This window comes from Schistosoma mansoni (assembly GCF_000237925.1).
Source record: "Schistosoma mansoni, WGS project CABG00000000 data, supercontig 0164, strain Puerto Rico, whole genome shotgun sequence".
NCBI classification, from domain to species: domain Eukaryota; kingdom Metazoa; phylum Platyhelminthes; class Trematoda; order Strigeidida; family Schistosomatidae; genus Schistosoma; species Schistosoma mansoni.
Window position 1 is genome coordinate 66,041 of NW_017386053.1, and position 18,646 is coordinate 84,686.

Here is an 18,646-nt window from a genome sequence, read left to right on the forward strand (position 1 = left end):
AAAGGTGTTATGAACAACAGCAATGCCAAGTAATTTGTATGCGTGATATTTTTAGCAGAAAGAGACACCCAGACGAAATGAAAAAGCGTCATTCAACCGCTTTCAGAACTCATCGCCTAATAGTAATAGGCGGGTGAAACTTTGAAAGTCTCACTTGTGTAGTTTCAGAACAAAGGAGACAAATTTTATTTCAAACTGACAGTCGATGAATTTCGAGAAAAAAAAAGGTATTATCCATTAATGCACTTTTGCGAATTTCTCTGATATGGTTTATAAGATGGAGAACAGGATATCGTCGATTGAAAAGGTAGCTAAATAAAGGTTCGTTTTACTTACCGAAACATTTATTTCAGCGACCTTCAACGGCAAAACATCACGGCGGGTGTCTCGTACCGCCAGAAGTTTTCGAGGTTGGTTACACACGTTGGTCGTCATCTGTTTCTAGTATTCCCATGCTTTTGCCTCATGATAATATCTGGAAGTCACGCAGATCGTCTTAAGTAGCTCAAATGGCTCTTTTTACCCTCCTTAGTGCTAATGTTGACTCGCTTGTTGCTCTGTAACAAGCTTCTCACGGCAAACTCATAAAAAAGATTTCGAATAAAAATGTCATTACAGTTGATAGATTTTTAAACGAAAATGCGAAGTCTTTACATGAATGTTCAGAGTCTTCACAACGAAGTAGCCAAGGATACAATGCACGAATTCAATGTACCTTTTTGTGTAAATGAACTTGATATAAAGGTCCCGTCCTTTTCACTGTTAATAAAGTTCTATCATGGCAAAGTGCTTGTTTCGTTTTGCCTTTCGTATACTCAGTATTTACTATGGTGCTCCGTGTTCGAGAACTGCATCGGACGATCTGACGGATAATCAACACATGTTTTGTCATTGGATCTGGTACTCCAACACGTAAAAGAAACATGTTGTATTACTTCATACTGCTTACATCCGTCATATATTCTTCGCATCCATACAGAACATAGCATTTCCTTGGCCTAAATTGTAACTCATGACTAGAACAAAGATGGAATATAATCTGTGATATCACCCTTACTTTTCATCGTTCTGTAAGCCGAATCAACGGTAACTATCAATGGATACTTACATCTTACTTCGACATGCTCATATTTGTAGTGAAATTAGTACGATATTCTCATTTTCCGAACTAAGCTCTTAAAGTTCGCAGTCCTGTTTTAACATGCTGAATATATTCAGCGATATTTCGCAACTTAAAAAATATATATTGTCTTAGGAAGTTCCGAGATCTGAGAAAATTTTAAGAAAATTCCCACATCTCCATAAAGTTTCAGTGTTGTAGTTACACTTTCTCAAAGTGTCTTTAAAATGCTAATCAAAATTGTATCTAAACTGGAAGGCTGCGTAGTAGTAGATATTTAGGCGAAACTATAATTCGTGGACGACTATTAAACGACTCTTAAGTGACCATAAGAGTGTCCACCTATTTTCTAGAGCCAAGTGAGGTTTATAAAGCAGTTTCAGGAACAAGGATTATGATTTACATCTGGTGGTTAGGCTGTCATCAGATTTGTGGTTTTCATCACGAACTGACATCAGCTAGAATGCCAAGCCGTTATTCAGTCAAATGGGGGGATGAAGTTCTCACGAAACTTCGAGACCTATGATTCTTAATCTGATTAACTCGTTCATCAATCATAGACTCTCCCACATTTACATGTTAAGACTTGAGCCCTCCCCCATAGTTTTCGAACTGTTTGTCGTAATCTGGGAGTTTGTTCCTTCATGCTCACTTTATCTAGTGATGGTTGTAACTACTCGATTCGTTCAATTGCTTAAAGTTGTCTTGTCACACTTGTTTTTATCACTAAAACTATCTGGACTCAATGGTAGTTACTGACTGTATTTTTCTAGTTTATCGCTGACGTCTATGAGACATCATTTTCATAAGTACCATATATCTGTAAATGATCTCTCACAACAACTTCTGTTGTGGCACTTGGGAAACACTAATCCTTCTTGAAGAATAAATCTCTGTACCAAGCTACCGTCAATGTTTAACTGAAGAATTAAGCTCAAACTTATGTGTTCACTAAAGAGTTTTACATTGCTTTCCTGTGGAATTATGTTCTTATATTACTCCTACTTTTATTGATTTGTATTATTTTAATGCAACGGTTTTCTCGAATATTATCTCTTTTTAGCTCAGCATTCTATATCTGTTACTCAACTCATGGAATACTTGGCACCTCTCTCCTCATCGTTGTTTGTAATGCAAAATGCTGAGCACGTGAGCATTAACGTAGAGAACATTCAACGTCTAGTGGAAATGGTTGAGTTAAAATAGTATTATGATAAGTGATTAAGGTGTGCGAAAAGTATTCCCCGTTTGATACGAAGTCTTGGATCAATCAGGAACTAACTCCTAATGTTGCTGATGAACGATCAATTGAATGGTAATTTTTACCGTATTAACATCTGTGGCCATCTAGGATATTTGTGACTTCTTTACTTAACTTTTCATTTTGGAGTAACAGTTATGTTAATTTTGAAGTGCCATACTGCAATAAAGTTTATACGGGTTATTGGGCCCTCTGTGCAGCAGTTAATCGAGCTATCGATGTAAGTCGAGGAATTTTATTCGTTTGTGTTTTTAGGAAGGAGTAGACCTGTTAAATCCTGAAGTTTATCAAAGTGTGACAGAGGATCAGTTGAGATACATATTTCGTTCGCATACCGCTGAGCCTATACCATTATTTGATGAAAGATTAAATGCTCTGAGATGTGCTGGAAAAACTTTACTCGAGAATTTCGATGGGTCATTTAAAAATGCTCTGTCCTCATGTGAAAATTCTGCAGCAAAGCTTCTAAAATTATTGTGTGATTATTTCCCTTCTTTCCGTGATTATAGCTTATACAAAGGAAAGCACGGTATTTAGTTTCATTTCTTTAATTCTTTAGTGTCATTCTTAAAACGTGCTCAGATTTTGGTTGGTGATTTATGGTACTGTTTTGAGGGCAAAGGGTTTGGGTATTTCCACGATATAGATGAGATTACTGCCTTTGCCGACTACAGGTACCAGCTTTTCCTACATACAAAATATCATTTAGAGTTCCACAAGTGTTACATTATTTTGGTGCAATAGAATACAGTGAGGATCTAACAAAAAAGATACATAATGGTACTGTTTTTTTACATAGTTGTGGCTCTTGTTCATAATAATTTTTTTATATCTTTAACAGGTTCAAACTTATTGCATTTATACTTAATTATCAGTATTCATTTTTAGACATTTTACGTTACATGTTTGATTTCTGAGTCCACTGTGTTGATTGTAAAGTAGTTAACTAATTAAATTACTGAGACAATGGTAATAAAGCAGTTACAGCAGTTTTATTATTGTCACGAACAAAAAACCGTTCTCCGTTTTTAAATCATTGGACGGAAGCTATTAAAATTCAAACAAAGTCCATTCCATGTGTCCTTTAGATGAGCAAGTCTTTGAATTCCGCCATTTTCATTACGTTGGATACCTAGGTTTAGAAAGCAAAACTTATGGTCCAACTCATGCTTCAATGTACATCGTATATTTGAATGTACATGATTAAGAAGATTCAGTGCGTTTGTGACGATTGCGGTGAACGAATGTGTTATTAACATGTATGATATACAGGGCTTTCTTGCTAATTATCGTCTTGTTTATCTGTTCTGATCGGCCATAAATATATCTTCCGAAATTGAGCCTAACGGACTCTCCATAGCTATTGGATCAACTTGACGTTAAAAGGGGTTGTTGAACGGGAATTGTACATCTCTTGTACATATTAGTAAGAGCTGTTTGAAGTTATTCTTTGGTAGAGAAAGGTCAATGTGTCCACATATTATTTCTATGGCTCATTCTAATGAAATCGCAGTGAAAAATCATGTCATCAAATGAAACCAAGAATTTATCAGCAATAATAACATTTTCTAGTACTTGAGAAAATTAAAAAGAATCTGTCGATCTAAAGAAATGGTTGAATTCAAAGGTTTATTCATCTAAACATGAAACAGACTTTATTTGGATTTTAATAGCTTCTGTCCGATTAGTCATAAATGAGCTTTGGTTAAGACTCTATTCAGTCTAGTTCGAAAATTTTGCTTTTATTCACAGGCGTAGGTATCCTTTATTGAAATATACTGAGTTGTTGTAAAACTGATTGTTTAGCTGGTTTGTAATTTTCCTCAAGAAACGTGGTTCAAAACCAAAAAATTCGAATGCCTGTCGTGAGCATTGTTTTCGAATTAAATGCTTCCTGATGAACCACGTAGCAATAGATCTTAGTGACTAGTATCAGAGCTCATTAATATCCCATAGCTTTTGGTATCAACTAAACTAAAATTTGATAACACATTCCGTGTGCTGTTTTTGTCACATCGATGTCCTCGAACTTCAACTATGAAGGATTGAATCTTAACTTCCTCTCAACCGCACAATGTTCAACTTATATTTTGAAATATCTTAAAAAAACAGTAAACAGCTGTTTGATCTACTTATGTATTCTTCATCTAGGTGAAGAAATTGCAAACGGAAGCGAATTAGAGGTTGAAATTCGAGCAGCCACAATACTAGCTGTGCACGTAAGTGATTCCTGAATTTTTTGATAAACAGTCTATGTAACATTAAGGTAAAATTCTGAAATCACCGTAAGGTGCCTTCCAATTTTATCAAATTAGGACTGCTAAAAGAATGTTTTAAAAAGATGTTTTCATATTTTTAAACTTGTTGATCTTGGAGAAGTAACTGTAAAATAAAATGATACGATGTTCAGAAATAAGTGTGATATTCTATGTTGAAACTGGATTACTAGTTACCGGTATTCACTTATATTCGGTCTAGTTCAATTTATACATCGAATGTCTAGTCACATTCACACCACGCTGCATTTATAGACACATAAGTGATATACGCGGCAAATCAGTCTTCAATTATCCTACCTCAAAATAGTTTTTCAGTTAGTATTTATATAATCTTTCTGTGATCATTTGTATCTCAGTACACTTGACAAACAGTTTTCAATTTATCGGTTGTTCGTTGTAATATAAGACCCATAATTTGCAAAGTTGAGATGGTATGTATGATATTTTTATTCGCACCAATTCATGGCCGCAATTTACATACCTACTCTTTAACATGATAATTGTAATTTCATGGTACTGTGTGATCTTTTATTTGTTCCCATTATAGTCAGATAAGGATATGTAACAAAGCAAGATTTTGTTTTTACTAAACCTGTTCTCACGCTTGACATTGACTGTAACAGCTGTATTCGGTCGATTAAGTGCCTTTTGAATTAATTATCGAATTACATAAATGCTGGCTTAGTGGCTAAAGCGTTGGCCTTTCAATAGGTCCAAACCTCGTTCTACGTATTTACAATCCATCAGGTAGTAATACTAGCCTAAAAATCAAATTGATAAAAATGTATTTGGTAAATTAATAATACCCTGTTATCACTTGGACTTTAAAAGAGGTAATCCCCTAATAGTTTTCTACCATAAAGTTTTTTTCTTTCGAGCTGTATTTTAAACATTCAGTTTAACAGGAAAGTTCCAGTTGCTAATTCTTTTGTTATGGTACATATCTATTGTGAAGTAGAATGTATTCTGTAATGGTCGAAAAAAATCGGATAAACTATGTTGACAACATGTTTATTTATTTTCACTAAAACTGTTTGATGATTTTTTCTCATACGCTCATCCTGACTATACAATAGAAAATCCATGGAATTGCTGGGAAGTGAGAATTACTGCAAAGAATATTTCATAGTTAATATTGTATCTGTTTTTTTTCCTTCAGAATATTGTCAAGTCTTTAAATAGTAAGAATATTAGTTGCAATTCAGTTATGGTGGACAATTTCCTTTGGAACTATCGACGCTCTCATGCTGATGAAATCGATGCCAAAATTCCAATGCACAGGACACGTTGCATATACTATTGATTATAGAAATATGATACTTCATGTAAACACATGTAATGAACATTTCGTTTAAACCGAAAATATTGTTTATATTTTTGTAATAAATTATTAGAACACGTTCATGAAAATTATCGTCCAGTTTTTTAGAGGAGAGGTTTTGCAATAGTTGCGCACCAAATGTATGAAGAACATAAAGAAATGATTATATTTTTAACAAACATTTCAGTTATTAATAGCGACTAATTAACATTCCTAACAAAGATCTCGTACCATACCTGTATTTGATCATGTGTCTTCAAAGCATTTCCCGCGTAAATCGCGACATTTGAGCAAATAGTAGTGAGATTAGGCATTGGGTACAAGATTAAGGTGATAAACCGGTTCATGAGGCTGCTAATCTTTGAATGAAGTCCTTGTGATTCATATTACATACCCCTAACAACAGCTTACCACGAGGCACAATATTGGCTGGACAAATATTAGGAACGCCCAAACCAGCACTTGACACAGTCATTAACTGTCGATCATAAGTATTTTAGTAAGAGAAGAGTATGTAATCGGAATCTGTGTGACTAGTATGTACAGATATTGAGTGACGTAGCTCAGATGCATTTTTGTCTCTCCTGATATCTTGGGTTTTAAAGTTGTTTTATTCTGGGAATTATTTGTCTCTTCCTGAACCGAGGGGTAACAGGCGTAAGCAAGTCCTGAACCATGTCTTCTATGCTTAATCTTGCCTTGTGCTGATGTGGTGTGGCCACTTAGACGAATGTAGATTCGTGCTACTTCCCTTGTTGTTTATGTCCACGTAACTGGCAATGTTAGTTGACCTTTGCTAGGAAGCAATCAAAATTCTCGAAGATAAATAAGGCCATAAACATTTTCGTCCTATTTTCAGAAATTTAAAACAATTAGTCACTTTGATAAATTTCGACAATGCAATGAGAAGACGAAGGTTATCAAAATCATGTGATATATTTGCGCAATACATTCCGAACAATGTGATCACACATATACTTGTTATGACATTTTTATATGAAACTTAAAACGTCAACTAGACAGGTTAAAGGTAAGCCGTAACAAAGAAAGAAAATAAATAAAGTACACAGAAAGAACGTGATAACCACTCTGGATAATAAATCAGCATTACCAGGGTAGGTTAAGGGTAAAAGCAAAATGTTTTTGAACACATAAATTGATTGTGTCCATCGATTTACATGTATGTGCGGGAGCACGTACATAGGGAGGAGCAATCGTGATCTGCAATTAAGGGTGGCGGAACACATACCTAAATGGCTGCAGAAATAAATGAACCCCAATAGTCAAATAAGATAACAGGATAAACAGACATCTTCCTCTATTGCGAAACATTTGATTGAAACGTCATAAAATTGATATGAAGTCAGCAATATAGTGTTGTACAAAAGCCTTCACGGACTAAGGTTTATTGAAGCCTTGGCTATACGGAAATTGAAACGTTTGAAATGCAATTTTTCTACCCATTGGGATGTAACAAAAAATATGTTTATCATTAAGTTTCTACCCAATGCTTAATTTATTTAAAACTGTCAGGTCTAACTATGGTATTGATACCTATATAGATCTAAATGTTTTCGACTTGGCTTTCGACTAATAATCATAGAAAGGTCCATATTTAACATGTTTCAGTGAGTGAGCCTAAATGAGTGGAGGGACAACAAATAAAAGTTAATGTGGATGTTCAAAACTACTACTCGCAACATCTCAATTTGATTACATAATTTCACAGTGTCACAACAGAATATATGAGGGGAAAATACTGTTTTCAAATAGATTTTCATCAGGCTATAACATACACACCGTTACATTTATTTGCATATGACGAATATTAAACCTATCAAGGCAGTTCATCAGTCAGTGATAACGAAATAGGCTACATAATTCAACAATACAAACTGACAATTTGATGGCAGGTGTACCAGTAGTGATAGCAGTTACGAAAGCTTGAATTAATCCTTAAAGATAGGAAATGGGACAAAATTCGAGAAAATAGACAATAAAATAATATTGGAAATCTGGATGCATTGGACGGCCATTTCTTCCTAGTATGGAACTCGTCGGTAGTGCGCACTCTCGACACCGCACGTGGGGGTCAAAACTCAAGTCCTATGGTCCTGTACGCGAACGCTTGACCTTTAGTCGATTGGTCGTGCGTCTTACGGTGTTAATGTTTAACCCTAACCAATCCGAGATATTGTGCGATGGTTGCATCAAACGTTCTGTATATAGAACGCCTACATGGACAGGGAAATATATCCATTTCCGTAGTCATTGTCCACTCAATTACAAACGATTAATAAAGGGCTTATTCAATATGATCAATCATATATGTACTAAAAATACTATGGAAACATTTGGTTGGGATCGATCATAAGGCTGATATCATGTCAGCATTTGTAGTGTTGTTCAAAAGCCTTCGAGGATGTATACTAAGGTTTATTGAAACCTTGGCAATACGAAAACTGAAACCCCCTTTATGTGTTCAAAAACAATTTGTTCTTACACTTAACCTACCCTGGTAATACTGATTTATTATCCAGAGTGGTTATCACGTTCTTTCTGTGTACTTTATTTATTTTCTTTCTTTGTTACGGCTTACCTTTAACCTGTCTAGTTGACGTTTTAAGTTTCATATAAAAATGTCATAACAAGTATATGTGTGATCACATTGTTCGAAATGTATTGCGCAAATATATCACATGATTTTGATAACCTTCGTCTTCTCATTGCATTGTCGAAATTTTTGTCCTAAACATGTTCAAATATTGATGATTCATGTAACATGAAATTTACTCAACATACGTCATGTGATGATATATGCGTAGTGTATATTATCGTTATAATATCTCAATGAGTCGATTCAATCGTTCTATTCGTCATAAAACTAAAAGTACATCTGAGGGAATTGAACTTAACAACTGAAAATAGTCGTGTTGTTTGCTATGATATTCATTAAAACTAGATATGCATATGTGTCATCTTAACACTAAAAACGTTATTTTGTTTAACCATCTTTAGTGCACATCTTTAAACAAATGACTTTTCCCTAAACTTAGCCACTTTTCTGGTTGATAATTGGGATATATAATTGTAGAATCTGAAAAGAATTTGTTGAAAGGAAGAATTTAAACAACTAAATAGAAGTACAATGTTGATGGTATTTACAGTAGTAAACAGAGACGAAAGTTAGGGACAATAGTTTCTATTTATTTATCAGTAAATTGACCGACCGGATCCCAAACAGTCCTGTTAAATAAGAATACTCCATCAAAATAGGATGAAACTGGTGTGAGGAAATATATCGTTATCTCTTATAAGCCAACAGACTGCAGTCCACGTGCCTACTAAAGATGAGTTCTACTAACAGTTAAATAATCTATTTGAAGTATATCCTGATGATGAAAGGTTCACAATTAAACCGAGATTTCTCAATCCTTCTCGACTTATTTAATTGAGACAGAAAATTAATCACTTTTGACGGAAATCCGAATCACGAGTTTAATCTGAGTTGTTTCGGTCACTCGGCTTTCATTCATTGGGACTGCTGTTTCCAAACCTCTCACTTATTTGACATGAGGAGCCATGTATTAATCTTTATTGAAGTTCCCGCTCTCAGAACTTGCTAAGTAGAGGTTGTCTTGAAAAAAGCCAAAGGCAGGAGTATGGTCCAGAAAAACGCATCGAACATACTTCTTACTCTTTTCCAAGTTGAACACTATATTATGATAGAAACAGCAGGAGCATCTAAGGTGCTTCCTTTGTATTTGTAAGCAAACTGTTGCGGAACAATGTGCTCTTTTGGTGCAGGCCAAAGTAAGAGTAGCAATAGTATTTTGGATGGACCTCATATTTTATGATTAGGTTTTTCCCTAAATACATTTCCATCAGTGAAACAAACTATCCCACAGCTGCTTCTTCTATCTTTTAATATTGACCTACTCAAAATATGGATAACTTGGAGATTAAATGCAATCACGAGCTCTCACTAAACGATAATGCAACTTCAAATCTGTCTGATTCTAAACATTTATATGTAATATCTAAGAATCTCTTAATAGGTACATTGGTAAATTACGACTAAACATCAAAGCTTACCATTACTTCATAATCTTAAATTCAGTTGTTTTCGATTTCATATTTCACTTTTCCACCATAAAATATTGCTCACGTATTTTGCATGATCATACGTTGGTGAGTTTTTATGATCAACTACCGGTTTTTATAGCATATTTGACCTGTAGGTTTTCAGCAGCTTATAGAATCTACAAGAGATTCAGTTTTTTAAGAAATAGTCAATCACAAAAACTCCTAATTTCACTTTTATGGATTGCACCATTTTTCAACCTTTCGTTTGTTGAATTTGGATTGGAATTCAATTTTTTGATTCTTTAACCGAGTCCACCATAAAGGTTTCCTCTAGCTTTTCCTTCATATTTCGAGATGCTCATTGTGGTAGTAATGTTACTTGTATCTGCTCTCACATGCCATTGAGGTTATTTACGTGTTGTTTCCATGTAGTAATTTTTTTTCCATGATATTTGAAGATCCGTCACAGATATTTCATTTTTGTAAGCGGTTTTCACGCCTTTTCATCACTGGTTTTGTGACGTCACAGCTGCTCAGTGTTTGTCAACACTACGTTCCTAAACCTTTACTTATACAAAGATCTCAATCAAATCAGAAGTAAAGAATGAAGGCATGAGGGGATATATTTAAATAATGATCGGTGTGTTGAAGTTTTCGCTATCTGAGCTGTTTAGTTGTAGGAAGCGATAAGCTTCACATCCTATCCAATTATGACCTGGTGCAGTATTTAACAGGGGACCTTCACTTCACCTTCACCAATAAAATCAATATTTGGCATCAGAAATGGAAACTGGCTACTGAATATCAAAAAGTAGTATAAAGCAACGCACTAAATGAATTGAATGCGTAGGTAATGAATGGAGCTGATGCAAACGAACGTAACTGTGTATTTTAGGCGAGAAAGATGGTTAATATTGAAGAGAATTATGATAGTCGGCTTTCATAACTTGATTAGTGGTTATAAACTTCATAAAATAAAAAAAATTTTGGTTGAATTCTGAGATTTAGACTCAGAAAAAGATTATATACATGACAAGATAAAGCAATCCTAATTACATTTTGTAGTAACAAACTTATTTTTCATCCTCTTATTTATAAATATGTGACTGAAGTAAAAAGATCAAGATCGTTACTATATTTTTGTTAGTTGTTTATGCAATAAGCGGGAAAAAATTTGTACACATTTTCTTGATTTCATCTAGACCGTACAAACTGTAATGAACTGTCATACTAGGAGGGGTATGTACACCAATTCTCTTCCTTAAAGTTGTGAAAGTAAACAAATAATATTGAAGTTGAATTAAGTTATCTATGTGTAAATACATTAACCCTAATTCATGTATAAAAATAGCTGTAACTTCAATAATCTTTTTTGAAATTCATCCAAACTTTAGATAAGAGGGGCTGACGACGATTTCTTCACAAGTGGCTAGCAGCTTGTTACATCAACCATGAGCTTGTTTAGTCTTTGTTAATACCCGTCCTGTCATTTTGCACATTTATTTTGATGATTTCTCTTGATTTGATTTTTGGATTTACAATTTGCTATCATTTTTCGAACTAATCGATAATTTGAGTCGATTTCAGTGAGTTTATTAAATTCTGAATGAATTGAGTACCAAGTTTCTAGAAGCCAACTGATATTTTTTGTGTCGTTACTCTTCAGAACACCAAAGTCCTTCCAGTCAGGAGTGTATCTACAGTTGTTTACGTCCACTGATATAAATTATGTATTATAGTGTTTGATAACTAATTAGTCTTCATACGGGCGAACATGATGAGAGCGGCAGCATTATCCTATTTAATGTTCCTCGCAGTCTGAGCAGTTTACGTGTAGAAGGTGTTTAGCTTATTGTCTTTTCTCATTTCATCTTTTGGTTTGGTTAAGATTGATTAAAGTGATTTTAAAATCCCTAGAAACTTACTTTTACAGTACTAGGTTAACATGTATTCAATTATCCTTACTATCATGTTTCTATAATTAGTATGTCTTAACCACTCATGAAAAAGTTACATTTTGTCTATGCATTTGTATGAAATGAGTTATCACCGTAATTTTTAAAAAAATGATATTACTAATGAAACTCTTATTTTTACGAGAAGTGAAGAAAACAAAAGAAAGAAGCAATCATTTATTTAACTTGTGTAATTATTTATTCATTTCTTAATCTCAATTCGGTGATTACCTGTAGTCATAACAATCTTTTTAAATTAAAATTATAAGGGCAACGGTTCACCAGTTGTCTTCAGTGAGTTCCTATCTCACAATAGACGTGGTTGAACTCCACTGGTCACTGCTTCTCATTATAACTAGTGAGCATATGATTATAATCAGAAGGGGTTTTTTGGAGTCCCACAATAGGACGAAACGGCCGTCCAGTGCTTCTAGAATTTCCTTGGTGGTCTAGCTTCAATTGACTCATGATTTCAACTATGAAAATACTGAAATCTTCATAAAACCCCTTCTGATTAAAATTATAAGAGTTAGATACTGATTTGTTGTTGGAAATGTTAATATCTACTGAATAAAAAAGTGTGTGGCATACAAGTTTATTTATTATCTGGTTTGTTAACGGGACATATTATATTCGATTGACTTTAAGGAGTATTACTCAACTGACATTCATTTACATATATTATGATCGGTCATAATTTACTATACTTTTATATGGCATATAGGATTATTTTAACTTTTTTGTTAACATGTATTTCATTGTACTGATGAGCTTCTGCCTATATAATGTGTTTCTAGGATATAGGTCTTGTATTAACATTACAATCAATGCAAAAAAATATCACTCAGTTATCTTAAGACTTAATTTTATGCAAGTAGTCCACTCTACACAGGTTTACATTTGTGCAGTGTTTGAAAATGGAAAGTTTGGGTTGACTACAAATGTTCTATCTTAGGTTATCTCGAGGTCTTACTCTAGGAAGTAGAATAATTAAATATACAATAGAATTAGTAGAAGAAGATTATTCTATACAGCGAATGAATTGGTTGACTAACTAATAAAACGTCATCGGTTGAGATGAGTATGGTATGTGTCACTCATGACTTACCACTTTCTTAAACCGTATTCCATGCTAGCTTGTGAAATATTAAGTTGAAAGGGTATTAATGGGAAAAAGATATATCGTCTTTTGATGAACAAAGAAGACGATCTAAGACTTTTGAAACATTATTTCAATTTACGAAGCTAAAATACATCTTAGTTGCTAGAATGGGGGGGATTTTTGATGAGGCAATGCTTTTGCAGAGTGGCTAAGAAGTTATTATTAGAAAGTTTAACATGAACCGAACAGTGAACAAACAGTCTTAGAAACAAAATTAATTTTCATGATTCAATGTACACAAACAAGATGTAATATAAATAATTAATATGATCTATAAATTTAATAAGTCTGATTTTAAATTAACTAATAATATTGTGAACCATAAACATTCACATTAGGCCGTACGTCTATAAAATCAGTAACAGGCGTAAGTAAGTAAGTAAAAATCTAGTTTCTCAAATGTCATTACTCATGAACTATGCACTTCATTTAATAACTTGGTTAACATGTTTCTATAAGATTTCACTTAATGATTAATCAATCTTGACAAAGGTTTTTAACTTGATTTTTAGTCTTAAATTTCAGGTAAGTATATGAGAACAAAATCTTTCATCAATAAAACTATTTGAAACTGAAGCAGAAAACTAATATCATGAAAGATATTTTTTTGATAATTTTGAATAAATTGAGCATTGGATAGATTGTTATAAGTAAATAATATATTTGTAATATCCCAATGAGTAGAAAAATTAGATTTTGTGACGTTTCGTGACTCAGTGTAAGCCACTTCTTCAGAGAATAAAATTTTTTTATTTTTTTTTATTTATTTACGATAACATTATCTGACGTGTTGAGTGATACAGGCTAAAATCAGTTTCAGTTGACTAGTTGGATCTATTTTTTTCATCCAATAAATTGCGAATTTTGTGTTCGTTGGTACTAAGTTTTAAAACTGATGAAAAATTGTGTTCTATGTTTGCTGGTTTTAATAATGCTGTGGTGTGGGTTACTGATATCCACATAAGTAGTATATGGTGATGGTCGGGCATTGAATGTATTTCAGTAGAAGATCGATAAGGAAGGAACGGTAACGGCACGCAATTGATACGAAAATGCATGAACAAGTATAATCGGAGACTATAGACGGATATTTGCAGAAAAAAAACAGTCGAATTGAGATAATTGATTGTTATTTTACAAATTAACTGTTCACTATATGGTTCTCATATTTTAATGAGATATTCTGTAATGTTGTGCTAAAATACATTTGATTGTCCCCACCCGTGTTCTTGTTCGCTACTATACTATAGTTGGTACAAGTATATTAATAAACCACCCAAAACAACTTAAAAGTGAATTAATGTTGGTTCACTGTGGGAAAAGTACATAAATTAAATCTTTATAGACAAATGTATGATTTGATTCATATTTTATTTCAGAAAAAACTACTACATTCAGTAAATCATCAGTGGTTCGGAAAGTGTTTTATGTTTATTCATAAGGATTTGATCACAACTGTCGAGAAAAATTGTATTCACCAACGGCGTTTATGATCATTGTGTTACTATGGTTTCTTCATGTACAGATAAAAGGATTTATAAAGATTTCTTGCTTTTTTGGAATGCCTGATTGGATCCGACGATCCAGTTTTCTACTCTTTAGGTTTAATAAAAGTAACCTGAGACTGAAAGTATTTACAGTTAAAGAATCATGAAACTGTCTACCATTTGGTAACGTCTTCAATAGTGTTTGGCTAGTGGAGTTAGCAATAAATGAAAAACTTGACATACAACCAATATTTCTTCACTGCTAGTAAGCGTGTGTAGATATGTTCTCACTATCTTCAGCCATTAACAGGGGCACTAAAAAGCTTGAGCGATTTTAAGACGAATGTAATAAGGCATTACTCGATGCTCACTGGTTATGTGTGACAAAACTATCAAGGATAGAAACATACACAGTAGTTTTTTTATATTCTGATCTCTTCAATATTTTTAATCAATATCTAGACGTTTACAACTAACCGTAAGAAGAGAGTATGTCCAAATCAATCATTCACGTTAATAACATTTAAGAAGGTTATAAAGGTACTGATATTTGTTTATATATATGAATTTAAGGGACTCAGTGAATATAGATGATTCACTGATAAGTAAACTGAGATACAAACATAGGAGCTATAAATACTCTTGATGCGAGAAAACTGAGATAATGACGTATTGATTGCAGAAGAAAAATTAGTTTGTTTATTGATTAAAACAAACTTTTGACTATGCTCCTCAATTAACGGAGTGAAAAAATAATCTTCGCCTATCCAATTTATAATTTTCACGGTAGAATGCTTCAAGTAGGTATTGTCATTTTAATAGGATAACAAGTTATCGCTGTTGCATGATGGATATGTATATGAGCAGTCTCATTTTATGCTGAAATTAGTCGTTTATTAGCGAAAATGTCATTAATTGCTTTAGCAACAACTGAACATTTTAATGAAACTTTTCAAAAGACGTAAGAGAATTCACAACCATCAGACTACTTTTTCAAGTTAGAAAATGTAGCTCCTTGCTTTCTAGTTATTTAAAAAATTCCAATGTTCATTCAATTCAACAAATTAAACAACTCATACGTAGGTAATGTATGCTATGAAGTGTATTTCTGCGAAAGATAGCTTACTAAAATTCAAAAAGGTTTATAACAATAAGATGCCTAAAGTGTCATCCAGAGACATTCATTGATTCTCAAATTCATTTCAGAGTATTTTGTGATTTATTCGTAGTACCATATGTAATGATACGTGGTGTTTTTGCATGATCATTGAGTTTTGGCGTCTACCTTTATCCGTTAATGGGTAGTTACAAATTTTATGTCAAATAATCCATAGTGTTTACCAATAGCTTGCAACCAGTTTGTAATATGACTAAAAAACTAATCTGTTTGTTATGGGCTTCTTTGGTTGAATTAAGTTCGACGAACAGACTGGTCGCTAATTAATGAAACCAATCTAGGTGTAACGTTTCAAATATTTCTATATGTAGTAACCTTGACATCCTCAATAAACGATACTTATTTTAATTCTCATAGAGACCATTTGTTCCCAAAAGGTAAAAAATATGCTCTGCTTATGATACATATATTCGATATATTTCTGTTAATTGAATCCAACCACATAACGTCAAATTAGCAGCTCGCTGAAATACGGATGACTAATAACGAGTTGTCAATACATTATTTGGTGATATATTATGGTGATTCCTCAACTAAAGAATAAGTTATGTGGTTCTGTTGCATCTATATGTATCTACGGATTCAGCTGCTCCTGTGGAGAAAGCTATATTTGAAGCACAACAAGACCACTGAGCCAACGAGTTAGTGGCACCTCTTTTTGTGGTTAGGAAATGGTACAATCAAAACAATACTCAGCTTTGTCCTATCACCCTTGATCGATAGCGGTCATATGGTAGTTAGAAATAGGTCATTTAAAGTAATTTATCGTATGGGGTTCGATCTTGTCATTTGCACATCGCAGAAGCTATAAGGATTCGAGCTAACAATCCAAGTTTCTGTATTCATAAGAAATTTGAAATACCTTTATCTCTTCCTTGGCCATTGACATATTTTTCATAAACATAAATTCAAGCCTTTGTTATTCATATCACGACTAGTAAATCTGTCATCACACTATCAATTCGTACTTTTTACTTATTATGTTTATTTATGTAATCTATTCCACTGTTATCACTGAGTCATAAACTGCTTTGATTGGTTTCATAATTTCGTGTATACATATAAATATTCAAGTATATTAGTGTAAAGCCTGATGAGGATGTAATCGAAAACAATATTGTCCGCTTATATATGTTGTTCTAATATATAATATCGGAATTTTTAAAATATATTATTTCACTATGGTAATGGATAGTGTAACTTTTTGGATGTTTCCTAAATGTAAAACTTTAATTTTCACCTAACATTAAGAAAAATGCTCTGACATAGAAAAAAAGACTAGTTTTCGTCCCCAAATCTACCGTAACTGAAAATGTGCAGAGTTAAATTACCTAGTGTAATGTTTTTTGAACATGACAGTGACATCATTGTTTAAAACAAATAGTTAATGAGAGGGGGGTGTTGTGGAGATTTTAGTAATTTTATATAGTTGAAATCATAAGTCAATTGAAGCTAGACTATCATAGAAAACCAGGAGTTCAACCAGGTCTGTTGGGAGATATCAACTCACTGAAGACATTGGTGAATGGTTGCTCAATTTCGTGGATTGGTTGAAGTTAGACATTTACACCGTTGGATGCCGACTCAGTGGTCTGGAGATTAAGACCTCGCGCACGAGACTGATAGGTCCTGGGTTCGAATCTCTCGGGGTGGGATCGTGGATGCGCACTGCTGAGGAGTCCCTCAGTAGGATGAAACGGCCATCTAGTGCTTCCAGATTTTCCATCGTAGTCTAGCTTCAGTTGACTCATGACTTAAACTATATAAAATAGCTAATGAGTTAAGCTCATATTGATTACGATTAGGCTAAATATGACACTTTATGTTGTATCACTCTTCCAGGTCAATAACTCAGAGTATAATTATTAATTTATCTAGTTCAAACCGAGTTGTTACTCTTATAGTGATTATAATTCTATCAAGTGTACAGTTCCATGATATATATACCCTTCTTCATAGACTGAGATTTCATTGGTATTAAATTCTAGATAAAATTAAAGAAGAATAGTTTAGATGTGAAGAAATAAAACACTTAGCGAATGAATTTGAAGTAAATTCAACGTTTCGTCTGGCAATCTGGTCCAAGCTTTTTCATGGAAATATATTCATTCGCTGAGATTTTATAAATATATTCTTTCTATTCAATGTCTTACATCAACTCGGCGCTCAAATACTGTGAAACTATTCGCTCTAATTTAGACGAAAGTTCTTATATAGTCACCCGAACTGATTATTTTTTTAATGGACGCATATCACTTGTTCCATAATGTAGTATTCCATCAAAATATTTGATCTAATTTGTAATAATATGATCATTTCTATGACTCTATGTTATCTATATTTACTCTAATTTTTAATCTCCTGATTTCATTTAACATATAAACTTATTCAATTTAACAATGTATATTAATCATTTAAGCATGTGTAGTTTTATTTTATTTTACAAATAATTCTAAGTTCATTGTGATAAAATTACAAAGTAACTAAAAGTAGTATCTAAGAGATGAGTTTCTTCCTATTGAGGACTCGACGGTTGAATGTACTTAAAATCCAGTGTTGATTTTCACAGCAAAAAGATACAATCATTTATAAATTTAAATTTTAAATTGATGTGCTATAACTTTAAACGATGAACTTGCTTTAAACTTGACCATTCTTTCAGATTATTAATTTGAACGTATAACTGTAGAACCTGATGAGAATTTATTGAAAAGAATATTCTTCGTTTAAGCATATGAGTTTTTTTGAACACTTTAAAATAGCTAAAATTATGAAGTAACCTTGATTTTATCATTGTA

The 18,646-nt window shown here is 33.2% G+C and overlaps 1 protein-coding gene across 1 annotated transcript; it reads left to right on the plus strand.

The window, feature by feature from the left end:
- Positions 1 to 2,212: 2,212 nt before the first annotated feature.
- Positions 2,213 to 6,066, plus strand: Smp_094920 (hypothetical protein; the record flags this gene model as incomplete). Its single annotated transcript, XM_018797520.1, has 8 exons — positions 2,213 to 2,269; positions 2,347 to 2,435; positions 2,472 to 2,601; positions 2,637 to 2,910; positions 2,941 to 3,055; positions 3,091 to 3,161; positions 4,533 to 4,600; positions 5,820 to 6,066. 8 exons carry the CDS (start codon positions 2,213 to 2,215, stop codon positions 5,961 to 5,963), a joined length of 948 nt encoding a protein of 315 aa, XP_018646772.1. The 3' UTR covers positions 5,964 to 6,066.
- Between the last annotated feature and the right edge of the window lie 12,580 nt (positions 6,067 to 18,646).